Source organism: Pseudophryne corroboree, chromosome 4 (assembly GCF_028390025.1).
Source record: "Pseudophryne corroboree isolate aPseCor3 chromosome 4, aPseCor3.hap2, whole genome shotgun sequence".
NCBI classification, from domain to species: Eukaryota; Metazoa; Chordata; class Amphibia; order Anura; family Myobatrachidae; genus Pseudophryne; species Pseudophryne corroboree.
Window position 1 is genome coordinate 577,153,052 of NC_086447.1, and position 22,626 is coordinate 577,175,677.

The 22,626-nt window shown below is 44.7% G+C and overlaps 1 protein-coding gene across 7 annotated transcripts in view; it reads left to right on the forward strand.

Annotated features, from left to right (window-relative positions):
* Positions 1–13,651, forward strand: part of HIVEP2 (HIVEP zinc finger 2) — a 356,839-nt gene extending 343,188 nt beyond the window's left edge. For all 7 annotated transcript variants that reach the window (XM_063917491.1, XM_063917490.1, XM_063917492.1 and 4 more), the window contains 3 exons: positions 3,779–3,880; positions 8,077–8,960; positions 11,682–13,651. In XM_063917491.1, the coding sequence (XP_063773561.1) occupies positions 3,779–3,880; positions 8,077–8,960; positions 11,682–12,470 (1,775 nt within the window). In that variant the 3' untranslated portion in view covers positions 12,471–13,651. The remainder of the gene's footprint in view (positions 1–3,778; positions 3,881–8,076; positions 8,961–11,681) is intronic.
* The last annotated feature ends 8,975 nt before the right edge of the window (positions 13,652–22,626 follow it).

The window sequence follows — 22,626 nt, forward strand, 5'->3', positions numbered from 1 at the left end:
ATGCCCATGGCAGTTGTGCTGCTTATACACATAATGTCCGCAGTAGTAGTGCCGCTTATACATATAATGCCCACGGTAGTTGTGCCACTTGCACACATAATGACCATGGTAGTTCTGCTTACACACATAATGCCCCCGGTAGTAGTGCTGCTTACACATAATGCCCCCAGTAGTAGTGCTGCTTACACACATAATGCCCACAGTAGTAGTGCCACTTATGCGCATAATGCCCCCAGTAGTAGTTCCGCTTACACACATAATGCCCACAGAAGTGTTGTTTACACACATAATGCCCACGGTAATTTGCCCCTTACCATGGACACATACCAGGCTGCAGCAGTGTGGGTGTAGCATAGCTGAGGTAGCTTGGAGCTTAGACCCGGCGGCGGAAGCTGGCCGTACAGGAACAGACCCTGATGCTGCAGCCTGTTTCAGTGCACAGCACCCACCAATGGGAAAGGTAGCGGTGGGAGACCTGAAGAAGGCTGACACCGCCGGACAGTCCGGCACCGCACAACACAAACTTAAAACTACAGCTCCCGACAACCGTTGCTGCCACAAGCTCCCGATTGCAAGGGCTGCTGGGAGCTGTAGTTTATTTGGAGTTTGTGTAGTGCGGTGTGGTGCCACCTTCACTTATTTAGCCTCGTTAGCAGGCCCCTGGGACCCACCGGGCCCTAAGTGGCTGCTTTGGTTGCATAGCGGTAAGTCCGCTACTGCCTTGTGGAATTGACACAGGAAATTATTTTGAAGTGAACCCTTTCTGACTGTTGAACTTATTTCTCTATCCATCAATGAATATATTCTACATCTGTTCTAATCTCCCTGCTCTCAACTTCCATCTTTCACCATGCTTCAGTTACCATGCACACTTTAATACAGTATATAGCTTGCTGCCTGTCTGGTTTACTACAGTGCTAGACTCACTATAATTTGCACTGTACATATAGCACATTGCAGTCTATTGCAGAACCAGATGAGCTGCATGATAAAATGGACCTACAGCACTATAAATAACATTGGTGGTCTTTCCGAGTTGTTCGCTCGGTAATTTTCTTCGCATCGCAGCGATTTTCCGCTAACAGCGCATGCGCAATGTTCACACTGCGACTGCGCCAAGTAAATTTGCTATGCAATTAGGTATTTTACTCACGGCATTACGAGGTTTTTTCTTCGTTCTGGTGATCGTAATGTGATTGACAGGAAGTGGGTGTTTCTGGGCGGAAACTGGCCGTTTTATGGGTGTGTGCGAAAAAACGCTACCGTTTCTGGGAAAAACGCGGGAGTGGCTGGAGAAACAGAGGAGTGTCTGGGCGAACGCTGGGTGTGTTTGTGACGTCAAACCAGGAACGACAAGCACTGAACTGATCGCACTGGAAGAGTAAGTCTCGAGCTACTCAGAAACTGCACAGAGAAGTCTTTTCGCAATATTGCGAATCTTTCGTTCGCAATTTTGATAAGCTAAGATTCACTCCCAGTAGGCGGCGGCTTAGCGTGTGCAAAGCTGCTAAAAGCAGCTTGCGAGCGAACAACTCGGAATGAGGGCCATTATCATGCACACTCAAAGTGGAGAGATAAGTGGTGTACATACTTTCTGTACAACTCAAGCACCTGGATTGCCGTATAGGCAATACCATAAAATGCTATTATGGAGAGCAAGAAGATGGAAAAAGTTATTTTTATCTATGTAACTCCTTGAAAAACAGTAACACGTCAATTATTTATGAGGTGTTCTTTCTCCTTTCAGTAGGATCAATTGGCCTGATTCAGATGTGGTTGGAGTAGCTATCGCTGCTGCTTACATGGAAGCAGCAGCAATAGTTCTGATATTGTAATGCAGCTGCATACATTACTGATCCAAACTCTGTCCAAGGACACAGTATCGAAGCTTCCCTGGCACCATCGCCTGCTATGTGACCCATGGGGTGGTGCAAGCCAGACTCCGCAAGTCCAACCTAGAGGTCAGGAATTCTCCATGCTCTGACGGAGATCCTGACCTTATCTATCTCCTGTAACGGCTGCAACATGCCTCCGTTTGGGGAAACTGATGCAGTTCCGCCCCCAAACAGCTTCAGACTGTCAATCACTGACAGACTGATGCCATAGTGCTACCGACATTGCAGACCCGTACTAAACATCTGCTCTTTGCTGAATGAGCCGCTACTTCGTCCACATCTGAATGAGGGCCAATATGCCTAGTTTGAAAGAGGAACAAGAATTGCAAATTTGTCAGTTTGGCCTCTTACATTATTGATAAGCCACTGAGTTTTATACAGCTATTGATATGGGAACCAAAGAAGGGAATAGGGTGCTTGAGCAGCACAAGTGACATGTAAATGGAGGTTTATTAGACTCATAGCACCTGATACATCAGTAGTTATGTAACTTGTGAAATCCTAACAACACGTCATATTACAAAATCATTGGAAGATTTAACATGTTGGTAACATAAAGGGCCTGTTTTCTGAGTTGCGAGCAAAGCAAAAAAAAATCAAGTAAAAGGCCCCATACATTAGTGATGGATTGGGTCAATTACCCAATTTGCTGATCCCAACCAAATTGGGGATTTTTTTACATGCAGATACATTTATTTATGTAGTTTGCATGCAGAGTAACTGCTGGCTGCTTTTGCATGTTGCCCACCTCAAGTGCTGAAACAGGTTTATTTTTATACTGTTATTTAGGATTGAGTTAGGACATGCCCCTGTCAAATGTAAATCTTTCTGCCCCACGTGCAGTGCAGCATGGTTTTACCATTGTACACAGGTACTGTAATAGCTCGTTTTTGTTATTTTTTTTATGGGTTAATGGTATACATTTATGCAGCATATGGTTAGTGTTGAACAGTATTACAAAGGGCAAGCCCAGAAATCCTTTTGTAAGGGCCTTTGGTTGGCTGCTAAATCATATTTTATTTCATCATAAATATTTTTTACACTTAACACAGAAAGTGTATGATAAAGAAATGACTGTGGAATGTTTTAAATACATAAATATATACCCCCTCCTGCTTATGATCTCCTCTCTGCTTTTAGATAATGATTCTGTTGCCTCGTAATTTTCATCATCAGGTCAGAATGACCTGTCCCAACAGTGTCTCGTTAATATATTCTAACGGGATCCGGTCTGAAGATCGACAGTGTCTAGGTCGACAATGTTTAGGTCGACCACTATAGGTCGACAGTCACTAGGTCGACATGGATGGAAGGTCGACAGGGTTTCTAGGTCGACATGTGCTAGGTCGACAGGTCTAAAGGTCGACATGAGTTTTTCACATTTTAATTTTTTTGGGATTTTTTTCATACTTAAAGATCCATGTGGACTACGATTGGAACGGTAAAGTGTGCCAAGCGGTAGCGGAGCGAAGGCACCATGCCCGAAGCATGGCGAGCGAAGCGGTGCACTAATTTGGGATTCCGGTCACTCTACGAAGAAAACGACACCAAAAAAATTTTTTTCCTCATGTCGACCTTTAGACCTGTCGACCTAGCACATGTCGACCTAGAAACCCTGTCGACCTTCCATCCATGTCGACCTAGTGACTGTCGACCTATAGTGGTCGACCTAAACATTGTCGACCTAGATACTGTCGATAAGACGAACCACACCCATTCTAACATCTTGCTCATTATGAACTGTGCTCTGGAAGGATGCAATTAATGGCATGTATTGTGCCACAGTCTAGTTTCAAAATAATATAAGAACATTGATATATTGAAACCTCCTGAAAAGACCTCCACACTGCTGCAACTGTGCCTGATTACCTGTCTCTTTGTAGGAAACCTGACAAAACATATGAAATCTAAAGCCCACATGAAAAAGTGCCTGGAGCTTGGAGTAGCAATGACATCTGTAGATGATGCAGAAGCCGAAGAATCAGGTACGTCACAAGTTAATTTTTATTCTTGGGTGTCTGTGAATGAATCGCCCACATTGCTGCTTTGCATCAACAGATAAATTTAGACTACAAAACTGTGTGTACTAATTCAGAAAGAGGCAAGTGATTAAAACTAATTATTTTAATAATAGAGAACCTACTTCAAACTTCAGTGATAATAGCACTGTGCTGAATTCTATTTTCACTTCACCCTTTTATCCCCTTTAAATAATCTTTTACCCCAAAATGAATTCTCATTTCTTCACCTGTGCTTAATGTACATTTAGCAAAGAACACCTTTCTTCCATCCTTTTCCTCCCATTCGCTGGTGAGAACCTTTTGCATTCCGCCCAGCAGAGGCTAACATCTTGCCACTCAAGGCCGTGTTTATCTCCATTAAAACAGGTGCAATTGCTAAAGTAGGCACAGTTTGTCTTTGTCAGATACCAAATGGGCAGACAACTGCCACTTGCTCTCCCCAAACCCGTCCCCCTAGAAAATCATCTGGCAGGATGGGGTCCTAAGCGCAAAATACATCTCACTAAAAAACAAATAGCTATTTTGTGCAAGGAATGCATTGGGTTGCCTTTACTATCAATGGGCCTAATTAAGACCAGATAGCTAGCAAGCGATCAGATAGTCACCGTCTTTAGAGGGTCATTCCGAGTTGATCGCTAGCTGCATTTGTTCGCAGCGCTCAGGCTAAAAAAACGGCAGTTCTGCGCATGCGGCGCAATGCGCACGTGCGACGTACGGGCACAACGATTGATGCAGTTTTGCACAGGGTCTAGCGATGCATTTCAGTCGCACTGGTTGTCGCAGAGTGATTGACATGAAGTGGGCGTTTCTGGGTGGCAACTGACCGTTTTCAGGGAGTGTTCGGAAAAACGCAGTCGTGCCAGGGAAAATGCAGGCATGGCTTGGCAAACGCTGGGCGGGTGTGTGACGTCAAATCCGGAACTGAATAGTCTGAAGTGATCGCAAGCGCTGAGTAGGTTTGAGCTAATCTGAAACGACACAAAAAAATTTGCAGGCGCTCTGCGATAAAAACGTTCACACTTCGGCTAAGCTAAAATACACTCCCAGTGGGCAGCAGCATTGCGTTTGCACGGCTGCTAAAAACTGCTAGCGAGCGATCACCTCGGAATGACCCCCATAGGGTGAGTGTATTTTAGCTGTGCAAGTATGCGAACGCATGTGTAGCAGAGCTGTACAAACAGATCACATCAGCCTGTCCAGTACCGGAATTGGCGTTAGGAACCCTCCCTGCAAACGCATGGACACGCCTGCGTTTTTCCAGACACTCCCTGAAAGCGGTCAGTTGACACCCACAAACGCCTTCTTCCTGTTAGTCTCCTTGCGATCGCCCATGCGAACGGATCCGTCGCACAAACCCATTGCTGAGCGGCAATCCGCTTTGTACCCGTACGACGCGCCTGCGAATTGCGGTACATATGCAGTTTGGACCAGATCGCCCGCTGTGCGAAAATGCACAGCAGCAATCAGGTCTGAATTACCCCCAATGTCTTTAGTGGTTTTACTTGTTCCTTAGCAATAGAAAAACATGCATGGACACCCAGAAATAAAGCCTTCACTGAAAGTGTCTTCTGGGATTAAAAGCTAAAAGTTTAAGTTTATAAATAAAGAAACAAGACCCTATCACATGTTGCATAAAAAGCAATAACTTCAGTAACTATACTAAAAACTACTGAAATAATGCAATTTTGCAACATACCATGCTTTACATCCAGGAAAGGTTAATTCTCTTCGATAAACGTGCCACGAAGCTTACAATCTACTTTACACCCCATATTAACACAAGCCCACACACATTTTACATCTAGTATCTGACTATGGGTTCTGTTTACTATGCCTTGGACAGATATAAAGTAGAGAGCTAAACTACCAGCCAATCGGCGGGTTGTGTTTGAAAAATAACAGAAAGGTGTTGGTTGGTACTTAATCGCTGTCCACTCTCTCCAAGGGGCATATTCATCAAACTTTAATTGTCACAATTTCTACACTCCCCAGGGGATGTAGACAGTCCCCGAATCTCTACACAAGCTGCCGTTTACATGACAGCTTGTGCAGCAGGGGAGGTTGGGGACCATGGCTGCAGCATGATCTCTGCAGCGAGGCAGCCCTGGCAATAAGGTCCCTGCGGTGCCGGCAAGCGGACCTCTGTAGTCAGACCTGACCCGGCAGTAGTAAGGTGATGGCGGGCGGGGGCCACAGCGTAACTCATGTTGCCATACCCGGTGGAGGGGGGGGGGCTGCAGTCGGACAGACCGTGGGAGACCTGGCAATATCTATAGAAAAATTTCACTTTATGAAAAACTGCCTACGCAAAAGGAGCAGTTTTTCGAAAGTGATACATTTATTATGCAGGAATTATGAATATTGAAAAAAATTGTGACTGAGATTGAAAACTAAAAATTCTCAGGACACAAGTTTTTCATTATGAATATGCCCCCAAGTCTTACTACATATACCCCTAAGCTACCAGTCCAACCATTTGATTTTGGGAGAAAACAGTGCATTCAGAGAAAAAAACACATGCAACATCAAACCTGATTCCATATTGAGCAGCTTGTGCAAGACAATGTGTAGCTTACACATACAGATGTGTCCTCAACACCTAGCCGCAATACACAATGCGGCACAAGATGGCTGGAGCGAGTGAGCCGTGACGAGTGGTGTAGCTTCTCTCTTCCCCTCCCGCCCCCCCCCCCCCCCCAAATGTGCGTCTTAATCCCAATGTGATGGGACAAAACTGTTTTACGGGACTGCACTGATTAGATAAATATAAGACACTTGTATATCTGTGTCTCACATGGGACCTGGCACGCTGAGAAGGGATGTTTAGCGAGACTGCAGCAATAGAGTGTGAGGACACATACAGTATGTATGGAGAAGTCACTTTTTGTCTGTATTCTGTATTCCCGAGTCTGTCCCAGTCTTGTAATAATTACCATACAGTTTTACTGATACACCTAATTACACGCCAAGAGCAACACTTATTGGTGTGTCTCAACTGTTAACAGGCAATGTAAGCAGCGCACATGTTCTGTTTGCTTGGCGAGCATAGAATTTGCATTATAAAGCATACATATTGATGCTAAGGAGGCCTGGACATCCATGACCTTCCTGTAAATACTGCCATTGGGGAATTACAAAATTGAATATTAAAATAAAAAGCAAAGTAGGGAGAGAAACATATCTTTGTATTGCCTATCTTTTGATGACAAGGTACAATGATGGGAACATGAGTAATGTCCAGGCTTTTGTTATGATGTCACTTGCCTATTATAGCTATTTATTTATTTATTTATTTATTTACAGTCATGTAAATTAATTTCATTGTAGAACATGTATTCCAAGTCTGAATTTATTACAGCTAAACTTGTATGATGTAAGACTGAATTATTGCAGCAATATATTTCCAGGATATATTTCATACTCTCATTTTAAGGATTATAGCAGAGGTCTCATAAAGGTCCTTTATGGTTTTGTTCTTGTCCTCATAGAATATTAATTGCAAGTGACCATCTGATCCCGTATGACCCAGTATGACTCTGCAGAAAGACTAAAGCTGCAATGCCACAATAGCTTTGCATCTTATACCCCTTTTACACCTACGAGCACGGGTCGCAGCCGGGAGCCTGACACGGGAGCTGCCCCCTGCTGCGACCCGTGCTCGGTCCCTTTCCCATTAGCAGTCACAACCCGGCATATGCCAGGTTGGTGACGCTTCTAGGTACACGGCAGGGGCGGCGCAGGGAGATCACATGATCTCCCAGCGCCGCCCATCCATACAGTGTAAACGGGAGCCGTGTCGCATCGACACGGCTCCCGTTTACACTACACCCTACCCGGATCATTCCCGTGTCCTACCCAGGTAAATAGCCGGGTAGGATTCACGGGTCACTTGATCCGGGTTTACCCTTTTCCACTTGCCAAAAACACGGGTAAATGCGCCCCCCCGTGCATTTACCCGTGTTTTTTGAGCTAGTGGAAAAGGGGTATTATTACTGTCTGCAGACTGAACAGAAGTCTTACATTTGCAATATTTCTTTTATCATTTAATTTGAAATACAATATAGAGCGGACTATCCTTATATGGAGCTATGGAGCAAGTTAGATTACATTTATACCCACATTATACTGTCTTTTTCATTTGGATAACTTTGTCATTTCAGGAAATATTGACGATGCGCACAAAGAATCAGAGAAGAGCAGCATAGCTATTGATCACCAGTTTTCAGATGCTGAGGAAACAGATGGGGATGATGGAGATGATAATGATGAGGATGATGATGAGGAGGAAGATTTTGATGACAACCAGGGTGATACAACCCCAAAAACTAGATCAAGAAGCACTAGCCCTCAGCCACCCAGATTCTCAACACTGTCTGTAACTGCTGCTTCTGCATCTCACAGGGCATCTCCTGAGGGTTCCATGGGGCACTCTTCCTTGATGAGCTACTTATCCACCATGCCCAGTATTCAAGTTACACATCTCGTGGCTCCAAGTGTTATGTGTGGAGACTCCAAAAGGCTAGACTATCAAAAACTTTTTCTTAACAGTCTGGAACATGACAGAGATAAAATGGATGTACCTGGCAGCATGGATGATGACTTTATGCTTACTTCTGAACCTAGTTCATCGCCCAGAGACTTCTCATCTTGTAGTCGCCATTCCTCTCCAGGATACGATTCTTCTCCATGCAGAGATAATTCACCAAAGAGGTACTTGTCACTGAGGGGAGACTTGTCTCCCAGAAGGCACTTATCACCACGAAGAGATGCTTCACCAATGAGGCACCTGTCACCGAGGAAAGAAGCTGCATTAAGGAGAGAGTTGTCACCTCGGAGAGATGTATCACCAAGACGTCATCTCTCACCACTAAGGCCAATGTCACCAGGGAAGGATATAACTACTGGGAGAGATCTTTCTCCGAGACGAGAGAGAAGATATATGGCAACCTTTAGAGCACTTTCTCCGAGAAGACGTTTACACCATAACCCAAGTTTGCCAATGAGTCATTATTTGCACTCAGACTCAGGATTACTTGGTCATGGAGTAAGTTTTGCTTTGATATATAATAATTTTCATATTCCATTATCCATGCTCATTATTCTAGATGTTTTAGTGTCATCATAAATTCTTGCCTCTTAAGTAATTGTATTTCCAAGCAAAGCAACAGATTTTCTTGCCAGTACATAGACAAAATATGCTTCTGCTAGATAGCTGAAAATACAGATGGGACAGGTATAGCCCTTGAAAGGTACATTGTTCCTATGAACACAATCCACTCAATAAATCCATGCATGATTTTACTGGGTGTGGTTCATCAAATCGACAGTGTCTAGGTCGACAATGTTTAGGTCGACCACTATAGGTCGACAGTCACTAGGTCGACATGGATGGATGGTCGACAGGGTTTCTAGGTCGACATGTGCTAGGTCGACAGGTCTAAAGGTCGACATGAGGATTTTATTTATTTTTTGGTGTCGTTTTCTTCGTAGAGTGACCGGGATCCCAAATTAGTGCACCGCGTCCACTCGCATGGCTCGCTTCGCTCGCCATGCTTCGGGCATGGTGCCTTCGCTCCGCTACCGCTTCGCTCGGCACACTTTACAGTTCCAATCGTAGTCCACGTGGATCGTTAAGTATGGAGAGAGAGAAAAAATGTGAAAAACTCATGTCGACCTTTAGCCCTGTCGACCTAGCACATGTCGACCTAGAAACCCTGTCGAACTTCCATCCATGTCGACCTAGTGACTGTCGACCTATAGTGGTCGACCTAAACATTGTCGACCTAGACACTGTCGATCTTCAGACCGGATCCCGATTTTACTATGACCAAGTTCTATCCTGCATGTGCAATGTGTGTTTACCGGTTTCCTGTCAGAGGCAACAGTGTTGCCAGTTCATTTTAGTCACATTCAGTTGTGACTGAACATACTTCAAAGCAACAGAGAGCAGTGGTGGATAATCAATAATACAGTTGATATCTCATAGTCCAGACATTTGTCACATATTACATGTAAAACATTAATATGACAGTTGGAAACTGTTAGGATCAACTTTTTGTTCACCTTTGTTAAAGAATGTATTGCAGAAATATACATATTGCATATTTTTTTTAGCATAGTGGTTGATGTAGCCCAGTCTGTCAGTAGAAGCAAGCAGCTTATATGATCGCAGTAACAAGCTGCATGGAAACATAGCAACTGAAACATGTACCAAACTGAACAACAACTATGCTGATTCACAGGATTGGATCATGTGTGACCTTATAAGCCATCATTCAATCCTGATGCCCTATGAAGGATGTAAAGTTCACAACCTACTGTCTTAGTAGTGTTTTATTAAGTATAACATTTACTAAACTCTAGTTTACATTGTGGCATTAGCCTTCCAGACAATCAGACTAACATATATGTGCGTCTCAGTGTGAGAGGATGTCCTTAGCACTTTTAGGCCTATTGGGATAAAAGCCCAACATAAATAAAATTATTACTTTTACTTGTCTGGTTAAACTTATTTAGCACATTACAATAGAGCTTTACTTAGGTCTTGTTCACACACTTGTGCTGGTAAGATGCGTCAAACTACACATTAGTGCTGCATATCTAATTCCTCTTCTGTGCATGGCACTATTACTATTCACTTTGCAAGGATACCACCAGTATTAATCCGCTTCTGTCTGGCGATGTGTGGCAGTAGCTCCCTTATTGGCTGTTTCAAAATGGGGTCAATGTGGAATGTGCATGCACAACTGCTTTGCTGGTCACCATTAAAGGGTTTTTGGTAATGCTATCCCAAGATGATGTTGTCTACTGTTGAAAAGCTAGGTTTGAGTTCAGCTGCCATCTAAAATAGATCTCTAAAGAAAAATGCATGATTATGGGTAAAGATTTAAGAATCTCTTATTTTTCTGAAATTAACCCTTTGTTAAATTGCAAAAAATGAGGTTTGAGCTTTTGCCAGCATTTAAGCCTGCAATATGGCTCTTTCCTGGTTCATAAGTAGAGCCCTATACGTTGATTAGAGCACAGACAGAAACAGTTTGATGAAGATTCCTGATTCAATATAAAAATTTAGTTATGTGTTTGAGACATTAAAAGGATTTAAAAAATATATGTACACATGTATGAAGCTCATGAGAACAAGAATTTGTGCCCTCTGTACTTTACTATTAATACTACCACTGCAGTACATAGCAGGAAGCAAAATGCTTTCCTTTTAATAGTGTGCTTTTTTATGCATAATAATAAAAGGGGGGTTGCCACATTAATTAATTTGCAGGAAACCACTTACTTATACTTGTATGAAAGTTACCCTAGTAGGACTCCCACTGTGCAGTGTACTTAACATTCCATATAGCAGGGTGCCAACACATAAATATAGTGGGGAAAAAACACTAAATACATATTCAGGGGTACATTTATTAAAGCTTCTAAAACAGAGAAAGAATTGGTGATGTTGTCCATAGCAACCAATCAGATGCTATCATTTTCTAAAAGACAATAGAGAAATGATAGACAGCATCTGATTGGTTGCTGTAGACAACATCACCAGTTCTCTGGGTTTTAGAAGCTTTAGTAAATTTACTCCTCAGTGTCGTAAGTCCCTTTTAATTAATTGTTTCAGTTTTTGTTGAACCAAACCCATTTTATAACTAAATATATTTCGAGTTTGACTGCTAAGTGAGATTGTCCTGGCCTTTTTGCACAGTTGAGACCTAGAAATGCACTTTCCAATTATTAACTTGGTTTTCTTTATTTCAACTTGTAGAGTTCACGAAAGAACTGGCCACAGTTCCCATATGTAGGCCCTCCTTCAGAAGATTTTCCTGGACACCAAAGCCTTGGCCAAGCCCCTGATGGCCACAAAGACTATGTTTTCAGTCATCTGCCATTGCACTCACAGCAGCAGACACGAGCACCTTTACCTATGATCCCAATTGGTGGGATTCAAATTATTAATTCAAATACTGCAATCCAGCCCAGTCACTCTACAACCACTCCTGTGCACCCGAGCAGCTCAGATGAAAAGACAATTCCATCTGTAGAGTCATGTATCCCACTGCACCTTAAAAAACATTCTGATTTCCCTCTTGGAGATCCTTTACCTGGAGGTATCCCAACTCTCTTACCTTCACCAGGGCAAAGCCCATCGGATGAAAGCTCCAAGCCTACTGAGAGAGAGGAGGAAAATATACGTACTTGCACAAAAGCCATTGCTTGCCTGAGGATCGCAGCAGAGGAAGGTCTATTGCTGAAGCAGGACCAACTGTCTCGTCCTCCTGAGCCCAATCAAAAAACATTAGAAAGTGCACAGTTTGGCATTAGGCACTTTAGTGGACTTGAGGCGGGCATGTCACTTGCATGTGCCTCACCCACCCATGTTGACTTGCACAGAGAAAAAGACAGTTTTGGTACATCACAGTCTACACTAGCTCATTCCAAATTCTATAGTAAGAGCATGGACATGACAAAGCTAGGATTCCATGGCAGGAAAGAAGAGTCAACAAGCACACAGGAAATAAAGGACTCATCTACTGAATCCAGTAACCTTCATTGATTTGAATGGGCATGTAGACTATGTTATAAAATAACTTTCTTTTCTTGTAGAAAACACATTCATAGCATGTATGATGTACTTAATGAAAATTTGTTCTTGAAAGTACTTTTATTCTATGTAAACAGATAAATATATATATATAAATATATATATATAAACTTGTATATATCTATACAAATAAGTCATCATGAGCCTGACCAAAATGAAACTTTAAACTCTTGTAATGGGTCTGGTACTTTTAATTGTACAGATGTTTGTGCCTTTTCTTTACTTTGCTTATATTCTTATAAGCATTTTTAGCAGTACCCTGTATATATTTTAGAATTTGTGTATCTGCTTTGTAATAAATGTAATTTCATTCTTTTTTGGACACTTGGGTCTAATGTAAAAAGTAAAAAATAGCATCAATATATATGTGAGGTTGCACTAAAACATATTTTTATAAGATTGAAACTCAACAGCTTTTATGTACAGCTCCAATCCTGTAATACTAATATTTATTTACTTTGTTTCATAAATTGTACATTTTTTTCTTAATGTTGTGAATCACTTTTTCTATGTGAAGCATGGGGTTTACTGTTGCGTAATTAGAACAAAAGAAAAAATGTTTAGTGTAAACGAGATATTTAACTGAAATATCATCTTATTATGCACTTATGCATTGGTTAAACAATAACAAAAAAAATGACAGATGTATCAGTCAGTTCTTTATTCTTGTAATATTTTCGTCCCTTTTTGCTGAATTGACTATAACTTAAGTGCTGATTGTGATTTTAAAATGATAGTAATGTAAAGCATTAAAAGTACAACCATGTGCTTATTGTGAGGTTTTATTTCTCCCCAAACTGTATGACACAGTATGAATATACCACAAGTATATGGTCTTATGTGAACATTGCTCAGTATACTCCAATCATACATATGGGAAACATTCCACCCCGTGTACAAGTGCATCACTGGTACAGTTATGTGTAATTCTCAGTTGGAAACGTCACCAAATGAATATACTGGAGTGTCTTTATACAAAAGGTGACAAGGCACATCCGACTGTGTGGAACTGGGTTTTTGTGCTATTTAGTGGATTATAATTCTGTGAAACCAAGTTTGTATATTGAATTACAAATCATTAAGGAGTGTTCTTTAAGAAAAGAAATAAATATACAGTTACATGCATAAACGGTGTTGCACATTTATCATGCATGTTGTGTGTACAGTGGAGAAGGCTGTATATTATACTTATTCTCAATGGCAGTGAGTGACTTCCGTTTTATGGAACTTAACATATTCAGTTGTCATCCTTAAGCAACCTTTATCTATTTAGCGGGTGTCTGACAGGACAGTTAGGAGTGGGCCCAGAGAGATTGCTACGGTAAGCAGGCAAGTGCTGAGCCTAATCTCAGGTCAGTGATCAGGAGCCACTGTCTGTAGGCCCCACTCCTGGGTCCGAATAACTGCGCAGATGCAAAATGCTCACAAAGTTAACAAGGAGCATGCAGCAGTGTAGAATCTATGACAGTGATTCCCAAACTCGGTCCTCAGTTCACGTTTTCCAGGTCTCCTCCCAGAATCACAAGTGTAATAATTAGCACCACCTGTGGATCTTTTAAAATGTGTCAGTGAGAATACACCTGTGCACCTGCTAGGTGACCTGGAAAACATGAACTGTCGGGGGTCCGTGAGGACCGATTTTGGGAACCACTGATCTATGGCATATAATATCCCCTTACAGGGCACTTACAGAAATAAATTGCATTTATAAATCTGAATGTCCTCCTCTAGGACAATGTCACACAGATCGCACAGTAGGTTCAGGATGGCAAGCTTTAACAGATGGATGACTACATTGGCTCAATTTGTTTCTACAGTTATATTGATATATCAGTTCATATATTTATTATAAAACATCACATTTAACAGTTACAGCATGCCACTGCATTTGAAGTACAAGTAAAACATTACCACAGATCCAATATCAACCTACTGAAGGTCCGTACGTGCAATACCTAACTCTGAAATAGACAATTATTAGTCACCACATGTAGTCATGTTATGTGGCATTGACGATCGATGGATGTATTGCTGAGGCATCAATGAAATCATTGAGGCTTGTGGATGATCACTATTTAAATAAGTTTATACCAAGACTTGTCTTTGGCTTGTGCATACATTTAAATAGTAGCCATACTATATTCAACATACTACACATTATGGGTGCTTGTGGACTGTGTTATGTAACTCATGTAGCAAGAATGCATTTATAGCCGTAGCAACAAATAAATATCTTAAAGTGCAAGCTTAATATGGTTTTATAACAAATATGTCTGGTTATATGATTTTAAAAGTAATGGGGTTAAAATAACTGTATATTCAGTATAATGGGGGTAATTCTGAGTTGATCGCAGCAGGATTTTTGTTAGCAGTTGGGCAAAACCATGTGCACTGCAGGGGAGGCAGATATAACATGTGCAGAGAGAGTTAGAGTTGGGTGGGTTATTTTGTACACGCCCCACCCAAATCTAACTCTCTCTGCACATGTTATATCTGCCTCTCCTGCAGTGCACATGGTTTTGCTCAACTGCTAACAAAATTCCTGCTGCGATCAACTCAGAATTATCCCCCATGCCTAGTAGTGTGTCAGACTGCTGTTAGTATAATTAGCACATGACCATATTGGATACTGACTGAGGCTAAAGCAGACATCATAGTGGGTCTGATTTATTGTTGTACAAAAAGGCTCTGTAGCAAAAATTTGATACTGTGCCTGGACATTCCTATTTACACCCCTAGAGAGGAGTCACAACCTTTTTGGTTTTGGGAGGGGCAAAGATATAATTTCATTTTGGTGCCCCGATATCGCTAAATGTCACCCCCCCAGGGGCAGCTGTAGTTCTCTGCCACACCACCTACCTGATGACGAAGATATCTATCTCTGTATACACACATATACATACACATTTCTGTAGAAAGCAGCATAGAGGACACTATAGAAAATGCAGATAATAGTGTATTAGAAGAAAAATACAAAATGTAGGGACCTTTCACTGTTTATTGAGGTTTTGACTTGATAAATAGAATTTCCTATTGCTGCTATTTGGGAAATAAATTAATTCCCACCCAGAATTATTAAAAATCACATCCAGGGACAGGTGCTCCCATAGGTGCCCATCCCAGCAATGTTCAAGCTAAAGTGATCGCATCCGGGATCACTTTACTATATGCTGCAGACCTACAGCGCATGCATGGTCATTAGACAGCGCATGCATCAGTGGCTTTTACCAGGGAGGGATCCGGACAATCCCTCTCCCGGTAAATTGTGTTATGTAGCCCATAGGCTAAAGCCATTGCTATTGCAATGAGAAGCTGGGAAAGCACAGCAGATATAAGAGAAACAGGGAAAGTGCAGCATAAATCCTTGATATCTGCTGCAAAACCCCTGTAATACTGTCCTTTCAGGGTATACTTACATTTTTAATTGATTCTGATTTTTGCGTGATTTCCCACAAAATGGTCATAATACAGAGGTTCCCATATGCGGTCCTCAGGGCACCCCAACAGTCCAGGATTTAGATATATCCATTGCTCAGCACAGATGGTTAAATCAAATTGACTAAGGTGCTAATTAAGTAACCTGTGGCCAAGCATGGATAAATTTAAAACCAGGACTGTTGGGGTGCCTTGAGGACCGCGTTTGGGAACCTCTGGCATAATAAATATGCCCCTAAAACATAAGTGTAACTTGTGAGTGACTTTATGTAGAAGACAAAGATACAGGATCCACTCATACAGTAGCTCACACCATGAACAGGTTGAACACGATGGGCAATTTGCCTCTATTCAACCTCAAATACTATGTTACCTGGCTGAGGCTTTGCATGGAAGATAATGAGACTTTACAGGGTACATTTTCAGATGAACCTGGTTGGAATTGGGGAGGTCAGGGGGTGCCAAGAGGGAAGTGTGTGGGAGGGCAAAGAGGGAACAGAGGGGAGGTAAGAAGCAGGGAGGTGCAGTGAGGTAAATGTCTCAGAAGGCACTGGCTAGTACCAGAGCCAGATATTCACACAAATTATGAGCCAAAGGGTTCATTTGGGCATTATACACAGGTGCAGAGGTATAAACTCCTGGAATAATACAAAGAAGATATTTCTAACATATTATTTGTATTTTTCATATACTTCATACAGTAAAAACTGTGATGCAGACGTTAGCATGACAGGAAAGGCTCTGCCTAACCCCACCGCATACCTCCCAACTTTTGATGGCCGTGCGCGCTCCCGAAAAGGGGTGTGGCCTAGGAAAAGGGGTGTGGCTTCGCGGAGGACCCCACGATCGCGGGCCACGCCCCCATTTTCGTCACTGAGGGGGCATGCCCAGCGCTCTGTGAGCCGCTGACATGCCCCCTCTCCCGCTGTCTGCACTGAATAGACGCTGTGCGCATGCGAGTGCCTGAGCCTCCCAACTGTCCCCCCCCCCCCCCACCGCGGGACACTGCGGCCCGTGGGTGGGACAGCGGGGCAGTCCCCAAAAAACGGGACTGTCCCGCGAAAATCGGGACAGTTGGGAGGTATGCCACCGAATGTCACTGGTAAGAAGGGCTGTGGGGAAGGAGGAGGTGGAGTAGCCAGAAAGGGTATTTTCTCTAATAGGATGCTGGGGTCCACATTAGTACCATGGGGTATAGAAGGGTCCACCAGGAGCCATTGGCACTTTAAGAGTTTAAGAGTGTGGGCTGGCTCCTCCCTCTATGCCCCTCCTACAAGACTCAGTTTAGAAATTGTGCCCGGAGGAGCCGGTCACAGCTAGGGGAGCTCTCCTGAGCTTTCCTGGAAAAAGTTTAGTTTAGAGTTTTTATTTTACAGGAAGGCTGCTGGCAACAGCCTTACTGCAGCGTGGGACTAAGGGGGGGAGCAGTGTCCGCACTGCGGGGTCTGAGCCACTGACTCCGCTGACTGGATACTGAGCTCCAGAGGGGCTGATCTGTCTCCGCAGCGGGGGCACCGCTCACCCCAGCAGCATCCCGCCGACCCCTTACAGAGCTGAAGAAAGTGTGAGTTAGTCACCGACCCCCCTAGCAAGCGGGGGGCCCGTGTGAAGATGGCAGCAATAGGGTTGGGAGCGCGGTATTAACCTCGCTCCCTGATGGTACCAGCGGCACACTGTGTGGCACGGTGTGGGGCGCCCTGGGCCAGCGCTTACCCCTCAAACTTGGTCAGTAAGCCTGTCGGGCCCCAGGGATCCAGCCAGCAAAACTCCTCAGACCAAAATTTGAACACAGTTGAGCAGGACGACAGCGCCGGGAAGGGGGCGGAGTTTCTCCTCAGAGCGGACCTGCAGTGTTCCAGCGCCATTTTCCTGCATGCTGCAAGCAGAAGGAAGATCCTGATCCATCCACAGCAGCCCCAGTTACTGTATCGGTATTCGGGGGTTGTAGAAGGGGGGGGGGGGGCTAAATACTTGACTGTGGTGGTCATTCCGAGTTGATCGCTAGCTGCTTTCATTTGCAGCGCAGCGATCAGGCAAAAAAGCGGCAGTTCTGCGCATGCGTATGCAGCGCAATGCGCACGCAAGTCGTACTATTACAATGAACGATGTAGTTTTACACATGGTCTAGCAAAGCTTTTCAGTCGCACTGCTGACTGCAGAGTGATTGACAGGAAGTGGGTGTTCTGGGTGTCAACTGACCGTTTTCAGGGAGTGAGTGAAAAAACACAGGCGTGCCGGATAAAAATACAGGCATGGCTGGTGAAACGTAGGCGTGGCTGGCCGAACGCAGGGCGTGTTCGTGACGTCAAAACAGGAACTAAATAGTCTGCAGTGATCGCAAGCTAGGACTAGGTCTGGAGCTACTCCGAAGCTGCACAAAATTATTTTGTAGCCGCTGTGCGATCCTTTCGTTCGCACTTCTGCTAAGCTAAGATACACTCCCAGAGGGCAGCGGCTTAGAGTTTGCACTGCTGCTAAAAGCAGCTAGCGAGCGAACAACTCGGAATGAGGGCCTGTGTGTCTCTTTGTATAGAAAGCGCTGGTGTGGGTTGGCTCCAATCTCTGTCTCTCTCTTGCCATTCTTGGGGGGGAGGAACTCTGTCTTACCCTATCGTGTGTGTGTGTGTGTGTGTGTGTGTGTGTGTGTGTGTGTGTGTGTGTGTGTGTGTGTGTGTGTGTGTGGTGTGTTTGGTGGTCACTAGCAGCAATGTCCAGAGATACAGTGTCATATGCTGCTGAGAATTTATCCTCACAGGATGATCCCATTCCATGCAATCAGTTTAGCACTGGTTTAGCACAGATTCCAGCAAAAGTATCAGAGTGGTTTTCCTCTCACTGAAAACAAGAAAGCCTCGGTAACCTTCCCTGTGTCAAAAGAGCTGAATGCTATATTTGAAAAGGCCTGGGCCTGAAAAGAAGTTTCGGATCCCTAAGAGGATTCTGGTAGCTTTTCCTTTCCCTGAGGAGGATAGGAAAAAGTGGTAAAACCCGCCGATTGTTGATGCTTCTGTATCTAGACTCTCAAAACAAAGAAGGTGGTTTTGCGGGGTACCGGGATATACCACCTTAAAGGAGCCGGCAGATAGAAAAATTGATAATACTATGAAATCAGTCTACACTGCTTCAGGGGCCATATTACGTCACACTATTGCTAGTGCTTGGATTGCTAAGGTTATAGTGAAATGGTCGGCTGCCTTGATGGAGGATTTGGATACGATGGATAGGGATGACTTTGCATTGTATTTACGTAACATTCATGATTCTGCAGGTTTAATGGTAGAATCTATGAAAGACCTGGGTTCCATAGCTGCAGGAATATCTTCCATGCCTGTTTCGGCTCGTCGGGGACTGTGGCTCCGCCAGTGGTCGGCCGACGCAGAATCCAGAAAGAGTGTGGAGTCGCTGCCCTATACAGGTCAAGCTCTCTTTGGGGAAGCCTTAGACGCGTGGATATCTACCGCTACAGCGGGTAAGTCTCCGTATCTTCCCTCCGCTGCTCCTGCTCCGAAGAGGTCCTTCTCAGTTTCGCAGCAGTCCTTTCGGGCCAACAAGACCAGGAATGCCAAATCTTTCATTTCCTTCTTCAGGGGAGGTAAGGTTAATTCCAAAAAGCCTGCCGCTGCAGGTTCCCAAGAACAAAAGCCTGCTTTGGGTACCCCTAAGTTCTCTGCATGACAGTGGACGGGATGGCCCGGAGGTGGGGCCCGTGGGGGCGAGACTCCGACAGTTCAGTCATGTCTGGGTCTCCTCCGGCCTGGATCCCTGGGTGGTGGATATCGTCTTTCAGGGATACAGGCTGGAATTTCAAAGTCTCCCTCATTGGTTTTTGAAGTCGGGCTTGCCAACTTTGTTGGAGGACAGCACAGTGCTACTGGAGGCTGTTCAAAGGCTGGTAGAGGCACAAGTCATCGTACCAGTCCCACTGCATATGCTGGCGAAAGGTTACTATTCGAACCTTTTCGTGGTACCGAAACCGGATGGTTCGGTCAGGCCCATCCTGAACCTGAAATCATTGAACCCTTTTCTAAAGGAGTTCAAGATGGAGTCTCTCAGGGCGGTGATATCAGGTCTGGAAGAGGGGGAATTCCTGGTATCCTTGAATATCAAGGATGCGTACCTGCACATCCCGATCTGGTTACCGCATCAGGCTTATCTCCGCTTTGCATTGCTGGACTGTCATTTTCAGTTCCGGGCCCTGCCGTTCGGCCTCTCGACGGCGCCGAGGGTGTTTACCAAGGTGATGGTGGAGATGATGATGCTACTCCGGAAGCGGGGTGTGAACATCATTCCTTACCTGGACGATCTCCTGATAAAGGCATCGTTCAGGGAACAGCTGCTGCAGTCCATTGCTCTCACGACACGGCTGCTTCAGAGCCACAGGTGCATTCTGAATTTTCCAAAGTCACATTTGGAACCAACCCGGAGATTGTCTTTTCTGGGAATGATCCTGGATACGGAAGTACAGCGGGTGTTCCTTCCGCGGGACAAGGCATTGGTGATCCAATCCATGGTCCGGGATGTCTTGTAGCCACCCCGGGTGTCGGTTCATCAGTGCATTCGCCTTTTGGGAAAGATGGTGGCCTCCTACGAGGCTCTCCAGTACAGGAGGTTTCATGCTCGGACCTTCCAACTGGATCTCCTGGACAAGTGGTCAGGTTCTCACCTCCACATGCATCAGAAGATTCTTCTGTCGCCAAGGGCAAGGATTTCTCTTCTCTGGTGGCTCCAGTTGCCTCACCTCCTGGAAGGCCGCAGGTTCGGGATTCAGGACTGGGTCCTGCTGACAACGGATGCGAGCCTCTGGGGCTGGGGAGCAGGAAGGTGGTCAAGCCTGGAAGCCGGCCTGCCCATCAACATACTGGAACTAAGAGCCGTCTACAACGGTCTTCTTCAGGCGGCCCCTCTTCTAAGAAACAGGGCCATTCAAGTTCAGTTGGACAACGTAACAACAGTGGCTTACATAAACCGACAGGGCGTAATGAAGAGCAGAGCGGCAATGTCAGAGGTCACAAGGATACTCCTATGGACGGAAAAGCACGTGTTGGCGCTGTCACCCATCTTCATTCCGGGAGTAGACAAGACAACTGGGAAGCAGACTTCCTCAGCAGACACGACCTTCATCCTGGAGAGTGGGGTCTACATCCGGAGGTGTTCAAGGAGGTAACAGATCTTTGGGGTCTACCCCAAATAGATATGATGGCCCTTTGTCTAAACAAGAAGCTTTGGCGCTATTGTTCCAGGTCGAGGGACCCACAGGCAGTGGCAGTGGACGCCCTGGTGTCTCCGTTGGTGTTCCAGTCGGTTTACGTGTTTCCTCCCCTCCCTCTCATGCCAAAAATCCTAAAGCTCATAAGGAGAACAAGGGTTCAAGCGATTCTCATTGCCCCAGACTGGCCAAGAAGGGCTTGGTACGCGAACCTTCTGAATCTACTGCAAGAAGAGCCGAGGCCTCTTCCTCTTCGGGAGGACCTGTTGCAGCAGGGACCGTTCACCTATCAAGACTTACCGCGGCTACGTTTGACGGCGTGGAGGTTGAGCACCTGATTCTTGCTCCGAAGGGCATTCCGAAATAAGTAATTCCTACCCTCATACAGGCTAGGAAAGGGGTAACGTCAAAACATTACCATCGTATTTGGATGAAATATGTTTCTTGGTGTGAGTCCAAGAAGTTTCATGCGGTGGAATTTCATTTAGGACGTTTCCTACTTTTCCTGCAGACAGGAGTGGATATGGGGCTGAAGTTGGGATCTGTCAAGGTCCAGATTTTGGCCCTGTCCATTTTCTTCCAGAAACAATTGGCTGCCCTCCCTGAGGTTCAGACCTTTTTGAAGGGAGTTCTGCATATTCAACCTCCCTTTGTGCCGCCTACGGCGCCTTGGTACCTTAACGTGTTATTGCGGTTTCTCCAGTCGGATTGGTTTGAGCCTCTACAGGAGGCGAAGCTCAAATTTCTTACGTGGAAAGCGATCACTTTGTTGGCTTTAGCTTCTGCCAGGCGTGTCTCCGAGCTGGGGGCTTTGTCATGCAAAAGCCTTTACTTGATCTTCCATGAGTATAGGGCTGAGCTCTGGACTCGTCCGCAGTTCCTTCCAAAGGTTGTTTCAGCATTTCATATCAACCAACCTATCGTGGTGCCAGTGGCTAATGACTCCTCAATTACTTCAAAGTCCTTGGATGTCGTGAGGGCTCTGAAGATTTATGTGAAGAGAACATCTCGTCACAGGAAGTTTGACTCTCTGTTTGTCCTGTATAATCCCCCAAAAATTGGGTGTCCTGCTACTAGGCAGTCTATTTCTCGCTGGATTAGGTTCACTATCCAGCATGCCTATTCTACGGCAGGACTACCAGGTCCTAATTCGGTTAAGGCCCACTCTACTCGTAAGGTGGGGTCTTCCTGGGCTTCTGCCCTGGGTGTCTCGGCAACACAACTTTGCCGAGCGGCAACTCGGTCGGGGTCGAACACGTTTGCAAGGTTCTACAAGTTCGATACTTTGGCCTCTGATGATCTGAAGTTCAGTCAATCAGTTCTGCAGGAGCCTCCGCGCTCTCCCTCCCGTTCTGGGAGCTTTGGTACATCCCCATGGTACTAATGTGGACCCCAGCATCCTCTAGGACGTTACAGAAAATAGGATTTTGGTACCTACCGGTAAATCCTTTTCTCATAGTCCGTAGA